General features: G+C 47.9%; 1 protein-coding gene across 11 annotated transcripts in view; it reads left to right on the plus strand.

The window, feature by feature from the left end:
• Positions 1 to 17,103, plus strand: part of Tacc2 (transforming, acidic coiled-coil containing protein 2) — a 213,111-nt gene that overhangs the window by 50,862 nt on the left and 145,146 nt on the right. For all 11 annotated transcript variants that reach the window (XM_013503062.1, XM_013503064.1, XM_005401923.2 and 8 more), the window contains 2 exons: positions 6,797 to 12,082; positions 12,741 to 12,839. In XM_013503062.1, the coding sequence (XP_013358516.1) occupies positions 6,797 to 12,082; positions 12,741 to 12,839 (5,385 nt within the window). The remainder of the gene's footprint in view (positions 1 to 6,796; positions 12,083 to 12,740; positions 12,840 to 17,103) is intronic.

Below are 17,103 nucleotides of genomic sequence, written 5' to 3' on the forward strand. Positions count from 1 at the left end.
AAACTGTCATTGGCATTTTTCCATCAATGACTAGTGGGGAGGGAGGTCTGACTTAAAAATAAGGAAATATTCATGTTCCGTAAATATTCCACCAGATTCCTTAATTTGAATTTATCATGGTTTTAAATTATGCTTTATTTATTGGGAATAAAAACAGATGTTTTCTTTATTGGGATAGTTAATTTCAGCTTTTGGATTTGGTGACTGAGTAAAGTCTTAGATTCATTTGAAGGACAATAGACAGACAGATGTGAGAGACATCACATGTCGTTTATTCCAGCTCCTGGGTATAGCCATCCAACCTTTTCCAGCAGCCAATCTAGGAATCACAAAATGGGGCCACTCTTCTTCCCGTAGGACTCCATAGGAGAGTTGCTAAAAAGTTGACAGAAGGGTGTTCTTTCCTTTATTCATTCACTCCACTTCATTTGATCATTCATTCAACAAAGCACATACAGGGCTGAACTGAGATTACAAATAAGCTAGGTGCAGGGACTTGCTTTTAAAAGAAGGTTTGAGAAGTCACCCAGTGCAGAGAGGAGTAGTTTGATAGTTTGCAAGCAACTTTTACTTAGTGGAGTCAGAGGCCAACACAGAGAGTGCTTTTGTAGTGTGTTTGGAGAGCAACTTTTCTAGTCCCCTAAAGGGCAGCTCTTACCCATTCCTCTTTTCACTCGAGGCTGTGTTCTCCACAGTGTGTTCTGAGGCACTTTGGTCTCCCTCAATGCTCTACCACAAACAGGGACAGAGGAAGTGTTCTGAGAGGGCGCAATTGTGAGAGACAATTCGCGTGCGTCTTCTGCTTGAGTCGGTGCTCACTAGCAGCTCCAAGGCTCCAGACGTCCTGCCATGTCCTCCAGCTCGTGCAGCCACCCTTTACCTAGAGCCTCCTGTATTATCTGATCACAAGCAAGCCTCTCTTATATCCCTAGTAACCATATTCTAAGAAGTACTGAGTTTTGGTTTTTAAAAGTCCCAAATATAAGTGGGGAAAAGTGGAGGGTGTGTCCAGTGTAACTTTTATTAGTCATTAGTCATTGATCCAGAATAGTTGGCCCAGTCACTTATCAAGTTCTTGAGGAAACTGTCTTCTTGGGCAGTCTCCTCCAATTGGGATGGAAAAGGAGGCCAGGGGAAAAAATAGGGAGTGGGCATATTATTAGGAGTAGACTCCCTAAGAGAATCACAATTACTTACAACCCCACTCACCTTAGTTACCTGACTTATGTGAGTGGAGAGAAAAATATACAAAGCAGAAGGCAAGAATAAAGACAGTGAACTGATTACATGGTTAGCAGGGGTCTAGCAGTGTCTTTGTGGTCCCCAAATTAGCTAAATTTATTCTGATTTCATGGCAGGAGGGACTGAAAACATTTTGTAGTTAATGTATTTTATTTAGATGGGATTTCCACCTTCCTTTTCCACACAGAAGGTTATACGTACAGCAGGACTCACTAACTGATTCAGATTTTGACCAGCCCTTGACACTGGGGGTGAAACAAGACATTATAGTGTCCTAAAGTGCTGTTGGAGTTTTGGGGGCTAGTTAGTGACTGTCGTTCCCGCCAGCTTCTAAATGGATTGTGAAGTAGGACGCGGAAGTCAGAGATAAGAAAGCATGACCCACATCCACGGCAAGGTTGAGCTGGAGGACGAGACCGAACTGGACTCCTTCTCACCTCTGAGTTAACCTTCCCCACCTAGTGTGGACTGCAGAGGTGCAGGAGGGGAGGCCAGCCCAGGGTGCTCGGCACACAGAAGACAGCTGCACTGTGGGCAGGCTCATCTCGGTGATTCTGAACACCATAACCCCACCCCTGGGGACACTGGACCCCTGGGGGCTTCTCTCCCTACTCACCAATTAGAGAAGTCTTGCCTCCTCCTCCAGGGTAGCCATGAGGAGCCACGGCATGCGGCAGAAACACACTTTGCTGCTAAGTATCAGCCCACTTTTGGGTCATGGTAGGAATACGGGGAGCTGGGGAAGCCCCTCATCTCCACGCCAGCTGTCTCCAAGGCTGACACGCACAGGATTGGTAGCTCCCAGACTTCCGTCTCGCTCACTGGTGCCAATCCGCCCCTGGCTTTCCTTTTCTGGCAAGTGCATTGGAATGCGATGAACAGCAGTGATGATGTTATTTGGGGGAAATCTAGTCTTCTGAATTAGAGTAATTTATGGAAATAATAGGTCATTCACAGACATCTGTACTGTACAATTAGTAACAAATTACTTGCTGTCCTTAACTCATTAGACCTACTTGTGAGCATGGGGGAGTGGCTAAGAAGTGCTGCCTCAACCACGTTTGTTTAATTTAAGAAAGTATTTTGCCTTTTCTCCTGGGCCTCAGTTTCCTCACCTGTAAAATAAGAGGTTTGGTCTACTACTGAAGTGCTATGGTAGCGTGGAGGAAAAGAACTTTCCTAATCATCTGTAAAACAATCATCATGTGAGAGCCATGCTGTATATTTAATGTCCTCGATTTGCATTCAGTTGTGTCCATCCATCCATTCATCCATTCACCCTTCCTTGCTCCCTTCTGTCCTTCCTTCCTTTCATCCATCACTTTATTCATCCATAGATGAATATATTTAACACTTATTGACTCTATGTTGTATACCGGGCATTGCATATACAATATTGAAAACAGACAAGGACCCAGACTCCAGTGAAAGAACTGGTCACCCATCATACTGATGGCCACTGTGACTAATGCTAGGTCAGTCTGTGAAAGGAGATCTGATCTGGGAATCAAGGCTGAGAAGAAGGGGCTGCGTTGAGACGTGACAACCGAGATCTAGGGAGCAGGGAGACTCCAGACTCCGCCCTGTTGCAGAGCTGGTGAGCTGTGTGTAGGATGAGGCAGGAAAGTTAGGCTGGTCCACAGCTGACAGCAGATGAAGCTACCAGAGAGTTTTTCTCTGGGGAAGGTGACAGGAGTACACTTTCATTTCAAAGCCACTGAGCTGCCTGCAGCTCAGAGAACAGAATGGAAGGGGGACAGGGCGGCTGTACCTGTCCAGGTGAGAGGCTGGTAGAGGCAGCAAGCTGAGAAGTGGGCTCTGAAGCCAGGCAGCACCACAGGCCTTGATCTTGCTTTACATCAACAGCTCTTCCTCTCCATTCTGATCTGGTTGCTCTCCTGGAATACTTCTTCATGTGTTTCCTGTGGGACATCCCCTCTGCCAGGCTGCCATGCAGATTAAATGCAATCCTAACCGAAAGTGTGTAGCATAGGCTGGGCCTTAGTAAGTGCTCAGAACATGACAGATCTTCACCTTTCTGATTTTCTCTTACAGTTTTGCTGGTGTCTTTAAAGCCCAGTGTTGCTGAGCCATGTTTGTGTTTTCCACATCCAGCCTCCTTCTTCCCTTAATTCTGCCCTCTCACTGCACCTTTCTTGTGTTTTGAGAAGTAGCATTTAGGGGTCTGTCTGGCTGTCATTGTCCTTACCTGGGCAGTGGAGAAGGCCTTTTCTCTTTCTCCAGGGTCTGCTCAACAAATTGCCTCTCCTCCAGGGCCAGCGCCCCCAGGCTTACAGTTCCTGAGGGGCTATACCAGGAAACTACAGTCCCTGCTCTGATGATGAGGCAGCACCCCCATGAAAGGCTTCTATTAAGCCACTTGGAACCAGCCAGCCCACGCCCCACCAAAGCAACCCCTTGTAGATTCTGTCCACAGCCTTATCCCACACATTTTGACTCAGTCTTGAAGCATAAAAGGACATTATGTAAGCTCAATTAATGCACAACTCTCAACAGACCAGTTCTTAGAATTTTCACTGCCCTTAGGCAAATCTGCTCCTGGTGAGTGGCTTTAATCTAGCTTTAGAAATTGCTTCTGGTGGCTAATCAAAGAGATGGCCTTTGCTCGGCTCATGCTAAATAAACCAGGCAATGTCTAGGTTCTTATTTAGCGGGTATTGCTGTATGTCTCATATTGAGTGGAAAATTTATCTAGTTGCTCTGTGATAAGAATGCACGGATTTTCACTTGATCTTAGCCAAAAGGCCGAGAAGCGATTGCACGGATTTTCAAAACGCGGAAATAGAGCGAATTTATCATCCTGTCCCAGATGGTAATGACTTCAGTCAGCCCGAAGGGAAGCCCTGTGCTCTCCCTGTACTGATGGCTCCTGCCAGAGGCATGGACAGGAAGTGGCTTTGTTTATTTTATCTCCAGAGTGATATAAGCACCCTCCTTACAGGATGTCAAGTGACCTCATATTTGGAGGTGATGAACTTGGAAGAGAGGCTGGAATGGGGCCACACAGAGAGCCACCTACCTTGGATATTGCTTATTCTTGGAGAAACTTGGCAGAGTGACTAGCAAGGTCCCCAAGTTGATATCCAAGCTGTGCCTCTCTACCTCGCATGTTCTCATCTGCAGGTGGCAGCAGGAGTACACATTGAGCCCAGTTGTCAGCAGGGTTTAATGAGATGACCTTCGCCAGATACTGACATCACATTCATGTTTTTGTTTCCCCACCTTCTTTTTGGAAATTTTTTTAATTAATTAAGTCTATTGGTACATTTGAGATATACATGAAGATCACATTTATCACAGGGAATTTATACCTGTAGATGATATAATCTTGATTATTCTATTTTCTCCCCATTCCCTTTCCCTCCCTTCAACCCCTCTTCCCCTCCTTATTTACAAAAGCTTTGTTTCTATTTTTTCCTTCTTTTCTCACTGTTTTTTTTCCCTTTCTTTTCCACCTGCCCTCTCTAGTTCCCGTTCCTATTTGAACATTTTCTTCCTGTTTCAAAATATCCATTATACATTTTGGTTCTTATTTACACTTTTGGTTTCTCATACCAGAGAAACAATACAGGGTTTACACATGGGTGTCCGATTTATTTCACTTCAGAGTATAGTCTCAAGGTGCATCCATTTACCTAGAAATGCCTAAAGTTTATCTTCTTTATGGCTTAGTAGTATTCCCTTGTAGAAAAAAAAAACGCAACTTCTTTATCTATTCATCAACTAATGAGCATTTGGGCTGTTTCCAAGATTTTGCTATTACAAACTGTGCCACTGTAAACATGGGTGTGCATATATCACTGTAGTATGATGCTTTTAATTCTTTTGGAAAGATATCAAGAAGGGGAATAGCTTTTTTGGGAAATTTGGAAACCTCAGAAAAGTTGATGAGACAATAAATGCCCACGTGTCCTTTGTATTAGTCTTCTCAGGCTTTCATAATATAATACCACAGCCTGTGTGGCATGAGTAAAAGACATGCAACTTTTCACTGTTCTGCAGGCTCAAGTCCAGCTCCAGGTGCCAGCTGGGCTGGTTTCTGTGAGGCCTCTCCCCATGGCTTCCGGCTGGCATCTCCTCGATGTGTCCCCACAGGGGCTTCCTCTGTGGACACGCTCTTCTGCTACCTCTTTCTCTTCCCACAAGGGCGCTGATCCTGTTGGGTTAGGCACTCTATGGCCTCTAACTGTGCTCCCAGGTACCCTAGCTTCAAAGGCAGTCTCGCTGGGGGCGAGGGTGTGAGCACAGGGATGGGGGCAAGGCAAACAATTCAGTCCATAGCACACAATTCAAAATGTCGACAAGAATGCAACTCACATTCCCACTGTCTACTTCCCTCACCTGTGATGCATGTGCATTCCTTGCCTGGAACGCTGGGATTTGACAGCGGACATAGAGAACAGAGTCTTTTCCTCCAGCCACATCCGGGAGCACTGTGAGACCATGCACATGTGGGTGTGTGTGTAACAGTGATGAAAAGATTCCATGAACTTCCTATTATGACTCTAAGGAAAATGAAAAAAGCCTTAGAAAACCACACTTCTGTTAACTTTGCCTGGAGCAGTTTCTCCTGATACGAGAAAATATAAAATTCTCACAAGCATATAGATCACAGCTATGTAAAAATAACAAACATGACATCTCCAACATGTATTTTTAAAAAAGAAAAATCATAGAATACTGAAAGTGGCATGTACATAGCAGATATCTTTTCTTCCTTCTTTCCTAATTTCCAAATTTGGTATTAGCCATACATTATCTTTAACTACACTAAATTAAACCGATATAGAATTGGGTAATACCGTCAAATATGGCATGTGATAAGCTATTTTGCAATAACCAGAGAGTTGGTTTTTCTTTTAACAGCAACTCTATAATTCTAAGCCAGATTTCTCTGCTTATTCTAGTTTTCTTTTCATACATGTTGCCCAGCTAAGTATGTTTCAGTTAGGACCAATATGAAGGTATTTCAGCATGAATTTTACCCTAAGTACAAAGGGTTGTTAGCTTGTGCCTTTCACTATAGCATCTGCTGAATGTAAAGAATCAGGTTAATTATATTCAAGAATGGCTGTCCGCTTCAAAGCACAGCTTTGCCAACGTGCTTTTCCCCTAAACATCCCCAATAGTGCTCAGGACCTCTTTGTAATCTGTACAGAACTAGTTTCACCCCCCTCCTTTTATGGTTTCCTTTCATTAAAAACTTCCTGGGTTTCCTGCATTTTAGACTATTATGAATGAGTTTCCACATTCCCTATTCACAGCTCACGAGCATGGAAAGCCCCGGACTGAATATTTGTGACTCCTTGTACTGATCTTTGGAGAAAATGCGGGCATGTGTTTCGGTTTGGGGAAGGAGGAGCTGGGGCCTCCTCGCAGAGAGCAATGAACTGCATGGGTGCCGGGGTGTTTGTGATGGAGGCTCAGGGAAGCCTTTTGTAGGGGGAGGATTGGGACGATTTTGCCTGCAATGTGGCTCTGTCCTTGGCATCCATGAGAATCAAGAAACATTCACTGTTTTTATTGTTGGCAGCACCGGGCTTGGAGGCTCCTGCTCCTCTTCTGAGAGTGCTGCCAGCCCGGATCCGTGCATCACGTCCCCAGGGGTGACTGAGCCGAGGAAGCACCCACAGGAAGCCAGGGGTCCAGAAGGATCTCCACCGTCCAGCCCAACGCCGCCCTGGGAGCAGGAGTGTCCCTTGACCTCCATGCCCTTCACCGCGTGCCCTCCAGAAGGCTGCTTGGAAACCCCAGCAGCAGCACCTGAAGATGCTGTCACCCAGCACTCAAGCAGGGAACCTTCCCCAAGTGCTCCAGGGGACACCGTGGCATTTACCCCTGAAGGGGACAGTATGGCTGCCATAGTCTCTAGCACTGGGGGAGACAAAGAAATGAAGGCAGAGGGACAAATTTCTTCCTCCTTCAGTTGCACTGACCACTTGCCAGGAATTTCACCAGCACCTCCAGGAGAGCCAAGAAAGGAGCTACTATGTGCAGAGGGTCACTTGGAGTCCCACGGGAAAGAGGGTGTAGATGGCTGTTTCCCTTCAGAATCCAGGCTGGGTGTGGCTTCTGGACAGATAGTTCCCAAGGTCTCTGCTTCCGGCCCTCTAAGCAAGAAGAGCTCAGCTGGCCAAGTGGAATGCCCTCCAAAACCTGAAACCATGGTCCTGCAAGATTCAGCTCCAAGAGTCTTGGACAGAGAAAAAGGGCAAGTAGAGGTGCCACCTCAGCATTTAGCCAATGATTCGGAATGCCTTAGCTCCTGCCATTCCGCTGGGAGCAATTCAGGGGCTGTGCATGACGCTGAAGCTGCTGTGCCCCAGGAAAGCTGCCAGCAGCTGCAGATGAAGGCACATCTTCTCCACACAGAGCAGCCCTTGGACCCACTGAGTCCTGCCTCGGTGCCAGGGAAGGAAACTGTGGACGCCAGGGATGCTCACAGTCACTTGCAGACCAGGGTGAAAGGTGGAGAGTCCCACCAAGTTGCCCATGGGGCAACAGGCATCCAGGTAGATGTGAGTTCACTCGGGAGCCCTGAGCCCATTCCACTTACCCTGGCTGAAGAGACACATCCAGCTTCAAGCCTCACATCACCCCCAGCCACTGAGATGCCTGCTGCCACAGAAGGCCCCAGTTTGTTGGCCAGGGAGATGGCTTCCAAAGCTGAGATGCCAGTTTCTGCAGATTTGGTCAAAGAGCTGGTGGATGAAAGGTCGGCAGGACTGGAAAACTGGTCATCAGATCTTGGAAAAGAGCAAGAGTATTTAGAAGCAAGCCCTGGAGAGGTTTCTGCCTCTTCACCCCAGGAGAGGGCAGAGCTCTGGAACTGGGAGCAGAGCCATGCAGTGCCCCAAGAGGTGATGCTGTCCCCTCCTCCTCCTGCTGGGGCTTCAAGTAAAAAGACTGAGAGCTCAGTAGGGCCAGAGGAGGGAACCAAGGTCCCTGAGGATACTGGAAGTCCAGCTACGGCTAAAGAGAAAGGCAGATGCCGTAGAGACAACCCTGCAGGACTGGAACAAGACATAGAACAACCTGGTGCTGTGGATCCTGGAAATCTTGGGGCAGAAGAACCTCAAGCCTTCCCCTGCAAGCCCTATCTGAAGGTGGACAAAGATGAGGTCTCAAAGCCAAGTGATGACTCAGAGAACGGGATCCTTTCCAGCTCAGATTCAGCACAGCCACCCCGAGAGGAAGACACTGGACACCTGGACAGGTCTGACGCTGGGTCAGCAGATGCAGCATGGCAGGCGGCGGCTGAAACCCATGTGGCTGATGCGGCCATCTCAGCCCACAAACCCCAGCAGGAGGACCCCATCCTGACCCCAGCACCGGATGGTGCTGGTGAGCCTGCTGTTCCCAAAGAAACTGTCTGGGAGAAGCCAGGATTACTGACCAAATGTCTGGACATGCTTCAGGACAGGGAAGGACTGGGGAAAACAGAGTCTCCTTCTGCTTTAAAACCTGAAAAATCAGATTTTCTGTCGATTTTTACTGGAGAGGCTGTCACCAAAGCACAAGAGGTGGAGCACACTTTGGAAATAAGGACGACAGGCTGCCCATCCCCACAGAAGCCCTGCAGCTGTGACACGGAGGCCTTGTTGACTTCCCCAGGTCAACCTTGTGGGCCAGCGCAAGATGCAGCTGGACAGGAAGTGTGTGCTGGTGTGCCACCTCCCCCTGACGGGGAGAATGCAGCAGGGGACAGTGGGTTCACCACTCGCAGCCTGACGCAAGACTGTCAGGGAAGCCCATCCTGCCCAGAGCACAGCTGGCTAAGAGGAGCTGCCTCAGAGTGTCCCCCACTACCTCCTGAAAACTGCCTCCAGCCATCCCAGTTGGACTCTGAAGCGTCCATCTGTGATATTCTCAGGGAGGTGGCGCAGCCGCTTGCAAGTGGGAAAGAGGTTTACTCAAGTGATCCAGAGTTTAAGAACCAGGGTGCGGAGTCCTCCCAAACCCACACATCTACAGAGCCTCGGGTGGATGTGAGCTTGCCCACTCAGGGAGGATGGGAACAGGTGTCTGGGTCAGAACTTCCAAGTGAGCACCCCAAAGGCAGTCTGTCCGATGCTCCAAGTTCATCTCCCAAGGACACAGTTCTGGAGAGTTCTCTACCAGTGGAGTCAGAATTGTCAACCCCAGTAGGACAGAAGTTGCCTATACTAGGGGAGAATGAGCAAGCGGCAGCAGGCTGTGGTGGCCAGCCTCCTGCAGCAGACACCTTTAAAGACTCTTCTCTTGCAGGGAACTTGGGTGGGAAGGAAAGTTGCTGTGCTGGGCAAGGACCAAACAAGTCCCAGCAAGAGCTGGTTGGTGTTTTGAAAGCAGGCTGCCAGCATGAAGAAGCATGTTGCAAGGATGCAGGAGTTTCTGAAGCAGCTAACGCCTGGCCCCTGCCCCAGGGTTTGGGTAAGTCAGAGATGGCAAGTAGAAACATAGTGGAGGCCTCGCCTTCTCCACCTGACTCAGTAGCTCTCCTAGATGCAGCTCACTGCCTGCCGGCCCCAGCGTCTGCCAGCGCCAGTGTCACACCCACCCAGGATGCCCCAGAGAAACAGGCATGTGAAAAAATCCAGGAAGACAGGCAGGAACCAGCGCCGGCCCCGCACCAGGGAACAGAGTGCCCAGCCACTATGGATGCAGAGGCCCAAAAGCTTCTTGGGAGTTTCCCATCAGCTGGGAAGCAAGGGAGTGAAGCTGCAGCTGTCGAGAGCGGTAAAAATGCCAGTGAAGGAGACCCCAGGATGCTGCAGGCTCTCCAAGAACCAGAAGCTGCTCAGAGGGTGAGCTTCTTTCCAACCGAGCACTGCTTTATGTCCGGGAAGCAAGCTTCTGCCTTAGCCCTGGGTGAGCCTTGCCAAGCTGAGCAGCTTGTGTCCAGCTGTGAGACTGCCTCACTATCAGTCAGAGAACCGGCTGGGATTCCCAAAAGTACTGTGGGTATTTCCGCCTGCCAGGATGTCCCTAACCCAAAGAGGCTTCTGCTATCTGGGTCACATGAAGAGGCTGATCCTGACACCCCTTACCTGCATATTGATGGTACTGCCAGACAAGAAGCAAAAGACAGTACAGCGAAAGCTATTTCCTCTGAAAGTGCCCAGGCTCCTGATGAAAGCCCCCACCCCAAAGAAGAGTCCCTGCTTGCCCTTGGAAATGCCGCCTCTGTGCAGCTGTCTGCTGGCTCCCTTGCTTCAGGAGGTGCAGGTAGGGAAATCCCTGCGGTGCAGCCCAGCAATGAAAGCCCCGAAGCTGGAATCACTGAGGGACCTGTGGCCTCCGTGCCCTACCTGGACAGGACGCCTCTCCTGGCCAAGGGTAAGCAGATGGAAAGGGAGGACAAAGTGGCCACAGCTCCAGACCCAGGCGCCAGACCATGTGAGATTCCAGGGTGCCCTGCTAGTGAGGATGGTACGGTGGCCGATAAAGAAAGGGAGACAGGGGGCAGTGCGGAGAGGATGGTAGATCCTTCCCCGGACCCGAAGAGGGATGTGTCATGTGGTGTGGATGCAAGCTCCAAGCGGACCAGCGTGATCACCGGGCTCCCTGACTTCAGGGAGCACATCACCAAGATCTTTGAGCAGTCTGTGTTCGGAGCACTGGCCACTGATCGGCTCCAGAGCGCTCCTGGAGAAAAGGCAGGAGCTGGGAAAAACGTGGTGAGCAAGGACCCTGCCATACCACCGAACCCAGAAGAGTTTCTAGCTGGGACTCAAGCAGTGGCCTGTACCCTTCTCCCTGCTCCTCCTGCTGCACTCGTGGTGGAGAAGAAACAAGAACGGGATGCTGAGGCTGAGATTTCCCATCCGGTTTCCCAGGATCCAGCTCCAGACAAGCTGCTGGCTCTGGTGGGATCAGCCTTAGAGCAGAACCTGCCAGGTGCCAATGCTGAGCAAGAGATGACTGGTATCCCCCCAACAATGAGAAGCAAGAGGCCAAAGGGGTGTGAGGGGGCTTGGCCAGGCCTGGAACCCCAGGCTCACTCACAGCTTGAGAAGAGTGGGCAGGAACTAGCTGCAGGTCTTCCCTCACCCCTGCTGGCCGGTCAGGGGATCCCTATAGAGGGAATCACTGACTCCAGGGTAGCTCACCAGAGCAGTGGAGGAGAGGTCTTCGTCTTGGTTCAACATGACAGCATTCCTGCTGGAGAGCAGCACCAGGAAACATCAGCCTGTGACAGTCAACACAAAAAAGATGGTCCCCAGAACTCTGTTCATACAGAGGGTCCAGATAATGAGCTAGGATCAACCCATACCCTTGAAGCCTCTTCTCCTGGTGGGGATACGCTCATTGTTCCTGAGGCTAACAGTGAGCCTGGGACCCCTCACACACTTGGGGATGAGAAGAAGCCTGAGGCTGCTGCCACCATCTTGGAAATGCAAAATGCCCTGGGCCACAAGAGCGCCCCCAAGCCACAGGCTGGAGAAGTGTCAGACACTCCCCTGGAGCCCAGCAGAGTGACAGGAGCTGCTGGAGAAGCTGAGGGTGACATCACCTCACACACAGCTGAGACAGGGGCATGTGCACCTGGTGACTTGATTGAAACAGGTAGTACCAGCGTGTTCTCTGGCATGCCTCATGACTCAACACTGCCAGGGAGCTCTCAGGACCCAGAATGCTCTGACAGGGCTCAGGCGATGGAGGACGCAGCCATCTTGCAAGGGGACAGCACAGCTGGGCACCAGGAGGCCAAGGAACAGCCGGGGCCTGAGCTCCCTGCTCCTGCTGGGCACATGAAGGTGTGTGACTCCTTGGAGCCTGACAAAACCAGAGACCCGAAGCTGCAACATTTGGATCCAGAAGAGCTCCATGCTGACAGGTACTTAGACTAAATCCCTATGGGCTTTTTTAAAAGTCAAAGAGATGGGTAGTTTTTAAAAGGCTAAGTTTTCCATATCTAGTGAGTTAAATGTGCCCACTCGCTTTATGTGCTGAGATTCTGAATAATGTGCAAGAAGGAAGATTGTTTTAATACACCTTATTCTTTCTCTTGTATTCTTTAATTCACTTAAACTACTGGAAAAGCTTGAAGTGTTTACTGAGCATGATTGAGTGATAGGTTGAGGTCAGTGGTATGTTTTTCTGGAGTGCATCCACATTTACTCTTTTTTTTGAGACAGGGTCTCGCTAGGTAGTGCAGGCCAGCCTTGAACTCACTATGTAGTTCAGACTGGCTTCACACTTGCAGTGCTCCTCCTGTCTCAGCTCCCTGAGTGGTAGGATTACAGGTTTGTGCCACCACACCTGGTCAAATAGATTTGCTTTTAAATCTGGAATTATTTAGGCAGAGGGAACTAAATAGTTCAAAAGCCTCTTCAAACCATTAGCTATCTGAAGCACATTCCTCCACTCCAAGGATTTTGTTGTAGTAGTTACTTAAAACTGTCATTGGGAAATGTGCCTTTTTCAATAGGACATGGTGAGATGACCCTTTAACCATTCACATATGCTATCAGTTGCTTCTCTCACTGTTCCAGGAGGAGCCCTGGGCCTGCCTCAGTCACCTTACCTTTGGATCCTGAGGATGCTCTGAGAGCTCCTGCAGATGAGGCCAGAAATACAGGAGGACTGAAAAGGTTAGTGAACTTCTCCAGGCTTTGGGAGACTTCGGTACCTTCCTTAGACAGACATTGCATGTTTTACAAAGAAGAGTAGTCTTTAAACATGACCTCGGTTTTTGTTTTCATTTTTGTTTTTAGTTTTTGTCTTTTTGAGACAGGGTCTTGCTATGCAGTTCAGGCTGGCCTTGAGCTCACTTTGTAGCCCAGGCTGGCCTTGAACTCACAACGATCCTCCTGCCTCAGCCTCCCCAGTGCTGGGATTACAAGCGTGTGCCACCACGCCTGGCTTAAACATGACCTCTTAAATAAGAAAGAGGCAGGTAGCCATTTCCCATCCTAAAGACATGCAAAGCAGTACCTGATATAACTTAGTGTGCCATTGTAAAAAAAGGCTTGAGTTGCTTTCATACCTAATTTAAAACAGCTTTATTGAGATACAACTTATATAGCATATAATTCACTCACTTAAAGTGTATATATAGGCTGGGGATGTGGCCCAGTGGTAGAGCTGGATTCAATCCCCAGCACCACTCACACACACACACACACACACACACACACACACACTCATGCACACACACACACAGTGTCTAATTCAACTTTTAGTGTGCTAGGAGTTGTGCAACATTGGCTGAAATCAATTTCAGAACATTTTCATCCCCCCAAAAGACAGCTTTTTACCCTAGACAACACACCTTGCTGGCCTCATGCTCTCCGTCCTAGATACTCACTGATCTAGCTGATTGTCTTTAGAGGCAAATGGGCTTTAGTCTGTGAAGCAGGGATGGCTCATCACCACCAGCAGCTGCATGCCGCGAGATCTCAAGATTAGGAGCATGGGTGACAGGTATAATTGTAATACCCAGACCTTCATGAGACCTTCAGACTTGTTGGGGAAAAGGGGGTTCCTGGTCTTTCCTAAGTGAAACACCACCTGTGGTCCCTCTGCAGCTGCTGCTTAAGTTTCATCTTCTTGTGAATTAAAGAGACACTGTAGACACAGACACTATGAATACGCTTTGCACTATCCCTGGACTTTGTTCTCTCTCTTTCTCTCTTTCTGTCTCTCTGCCTCTCTATCTCTTTGTGTCTCTGTCTCTGTCTCTGTCTCTCTCTCTCTCTGACTCTAAATTAGTACCTGTGTCTCCTACCAGCAGCTGCAGGCGTTTTATAAATGATTTGATTCCCATTTTGCACATGCTGAAAGAATGCGTGGTCACTTGTTTTTCGAGTCTGAACGCTTCCCCCGACTCCCAGCTGCTTTTGCTGCCCCACGGTAGTGACTCTCGTGACTCTGGGCCGGCACGGATGCCGCCTTGCTGCCCAGACAGATGCAAGCTAACCTGCATTTGACACTCATTTCTGCCACTGCCTTAGTGAACTATTTCCCGCAGCCCTTGCTGGCTTGTGCTTTTTACATTCCCAGCTACAGCATAGAAAAAATATCTGCCTAGCTAGGAAAACCTCCCCCGCTCCACAAATGACTACATCAGCTCCTTCTTTTCCAACCTCTGTGGGCGTTTTATCACCTTCTTGGGAAGCTCAGGGCCAGACATAGAGTAGCCCATTAAACACTTGAAAGCTCAACATTTTAATCATTTTAAATTTTAAAATAATTTCCAAAATTGCATTAGAAATGATCATTCTCTGGCGTGTTGGGAGAGTATAAAAAAGGAGAAAAATCCACAATCACACCACCTAACAATCACTGTTATTTAGTATCTGTAGTATTTTACCCACTGTTGTTTTCTTCTGTTGAAATAGTCATTTTCTGTTGAAATATTTAGTCATTTCTTCCCACTGCTACCAAAACTCTTTATAGAGTAAGTATGGTGGACAACATTGTATAACTAGTTGTAGACTTGCAGGTTTGGATAGCATTCATGTTCCCTTTACTCCTATGGAGACTTTTAAAAATTAATTTTGATTAATTTTTATATTTATTAGTGCATGTGTGCAGTACATAATGATTACATTCATTGTGAGGGGTTGCTCCATGTACACAGCACATCAGAATTTGGAAACTTTTACATGCTTGGGAACTGCACGGTCCAGGACAGCTGTTGCTGGACATATGTGGATGGGGAGGTGTGGGGGGGGAGTGTAAAATACAGACAAGATGTTGAACAGTTAGAATGAAATAAAGAATGCAAAATACATCATTCATCATTTTATACAGTTATATGTGAAATGGTCATATTTTGGATATGTCTGGTTAAAATGCATTTATTGAAATTAATTTCATTTATTTCTCTTTTTGCATTTTTAATGCAGCTCCCCAAATGTTTAAAATTACCTATATGGCCGTGGCATACACGATGTGCATTCTATGTAGATCATTTGGCTGCGGAAGCTGCTTTTCTGTGTGTGTGGTTCTTGGGAACCAGGCCTTCTGCCCCATCCACCCGCGGCTGAAGCCCTCCAGAAAGATCTCTGGCTGGACCCTCCCCAGCAGCCTGTCAGCTGGGGTGACCTTTGGCTTCTCTTCCTTGAGAATTACAGGCGAGGTAACACCTGAGCAAATAGGCTGAAGGTTCCATCTATGCTTAGGGGCAATCAAAGTTCTCTGGAAGGGCACAGACTAAATCTGCACAATAGGAATGCGACAGAAGCCACAAAGGTAGTCTTTCTTTTTTCCCCTCAGAAAGGTAATATTAAAGTTTCTAAGCCAAAGTTAAAAACCTAAACAAAAACAGGGGAAAATTAATGATATACTTTACTGGACATGGTATATCGAAGTGTTACCATTTCAACATGAAATCATTATAAAATTACTAAGGTGATAGGCTGCAATCTTATTTGCTTATACTGTCTTTAAAATCTGGCGTGTGTTATATTTGGTTTTTCTCCGGTACCAGGAACCGAACTCACGACCTTGCACTTGCCAGGCAGGCGCTTTTGCCACTGAGCTAAATCCCCAGCCCCAGGCGTGTGTTATATTTGAAGCACATCTCCATTCGGACCAGCCACATTCCTAGCACTTCACAGACAGATGTGGCAAGTAGCTACCCTCCCGGACACCCCAAGAATAGACAACAGGCCACACCTTCCGAGGAGATATAACTGTAATACCCAGACCTTCTGAAAGGCCACACCTCCCCAGGGGACCCCGAAGTCCCCATCTCTCCAGTAAGCTTGTTTGTTCCTATGAGTTTAACACAAATGGTGGGGATGCTTGTTTTCCTCGGAGAGGAAACTCAACACTATGCTTCTTTTCAGTGAGCCCACTCACTGAAAGGGAGCAGGTCTCAGAGAAAAGTCCTGCTGTGGTCAGAGGGTGCATGTACTGGGAGCAGGTGTTGCCCATGAAGATCAAATTCAGCACTGCTTGGAGGAAGTTGGGTGGCCACAGATCGGCAGACACTGCCAGAAGCTGGACTGGTGAAATTCAAGGCCAAGGTTTTGAATTTTGCTCCTTAGTGGTTATATATGTAACCTCAGTTTTCTTATCTGTAGAATGGGAAGGACAACAAGTTTACTTGCCTCATTAAATCACAATAAGGGCTAACTGAGGTCACTGATTCCCACATTCTGGTGCTTAGCGGATGTTAGGTTCCCTGCTTTTTTGCAGTGGGCTTTCCTCACGGAATGAGCTGAATGATCATATCTGTCTTCAGTGTGGAGTCTGTTCCTGGGATCTCAGTCTGTGCTCCTGACACTGAGGTTCCAACCTGCCTATTTTCCTTTTCCAACATGGAATTCTTTGCCTACTAAAATATCTAAATGGCTGAGAAGAGAGAATACTTTCTTCCCTGCTGTTGCTGGTAACCCACAGTGAGCTGCTGCAAGTTAAACATTTTAGAGATAGTATTTTACTGTGATACATTGTGTATCTTTCTTTCATTATCTTATTGTATTGTATTTCACCATCAATGATGTTGTAAATTGCCAGGACAGAAGCAAAGTACATCAACCCAAGGTTTCCATTATCTTGTGAATTAGGAGGTGATTGCTTCCAAGGAATCTACTGAACTTTGAACATCCTGTTGAGTGGAACCGGTAGCACACATCAGACTCAGTATGTGAGAACCGTCTCTTTTGCTGTCTTAGGCAGGGTAGTTTGATAACCCTGTCTCATACACAGGCAGTGTAAAGATGTGTAGTGCTTTGTTCCCAAATTAGGAAGGTTTTTGTGGTGCTGTTGGTAATGTGCCCTGGGTAGCCTATGGTTTTGTATCCCTCCAGCCACCGGCTCACACCCTGAGAAGCAGGTCCAGACAGCCAGCCTGTGGTGCATTTGGTTACCTTGTGTGCTCTTCCTCATGAAGGGCGTGGGGGT

This window comes from Chinchilla lanigera, unplaced genomic scaffold (assembly GCF_000276665.1).
Source record: "Chinchilla lanigera isolate Chin_1 unplaced genomic scaffold, ChiLan1.0 scaffold00076, whole genome shotgun sequence".
Taxonomy (NCBI): Eukaryota; Metazoa; Chordata; class Mammalia; order Rodentia; family Chinchillidae; genus Chinchilla; species Chinchilla lanigera.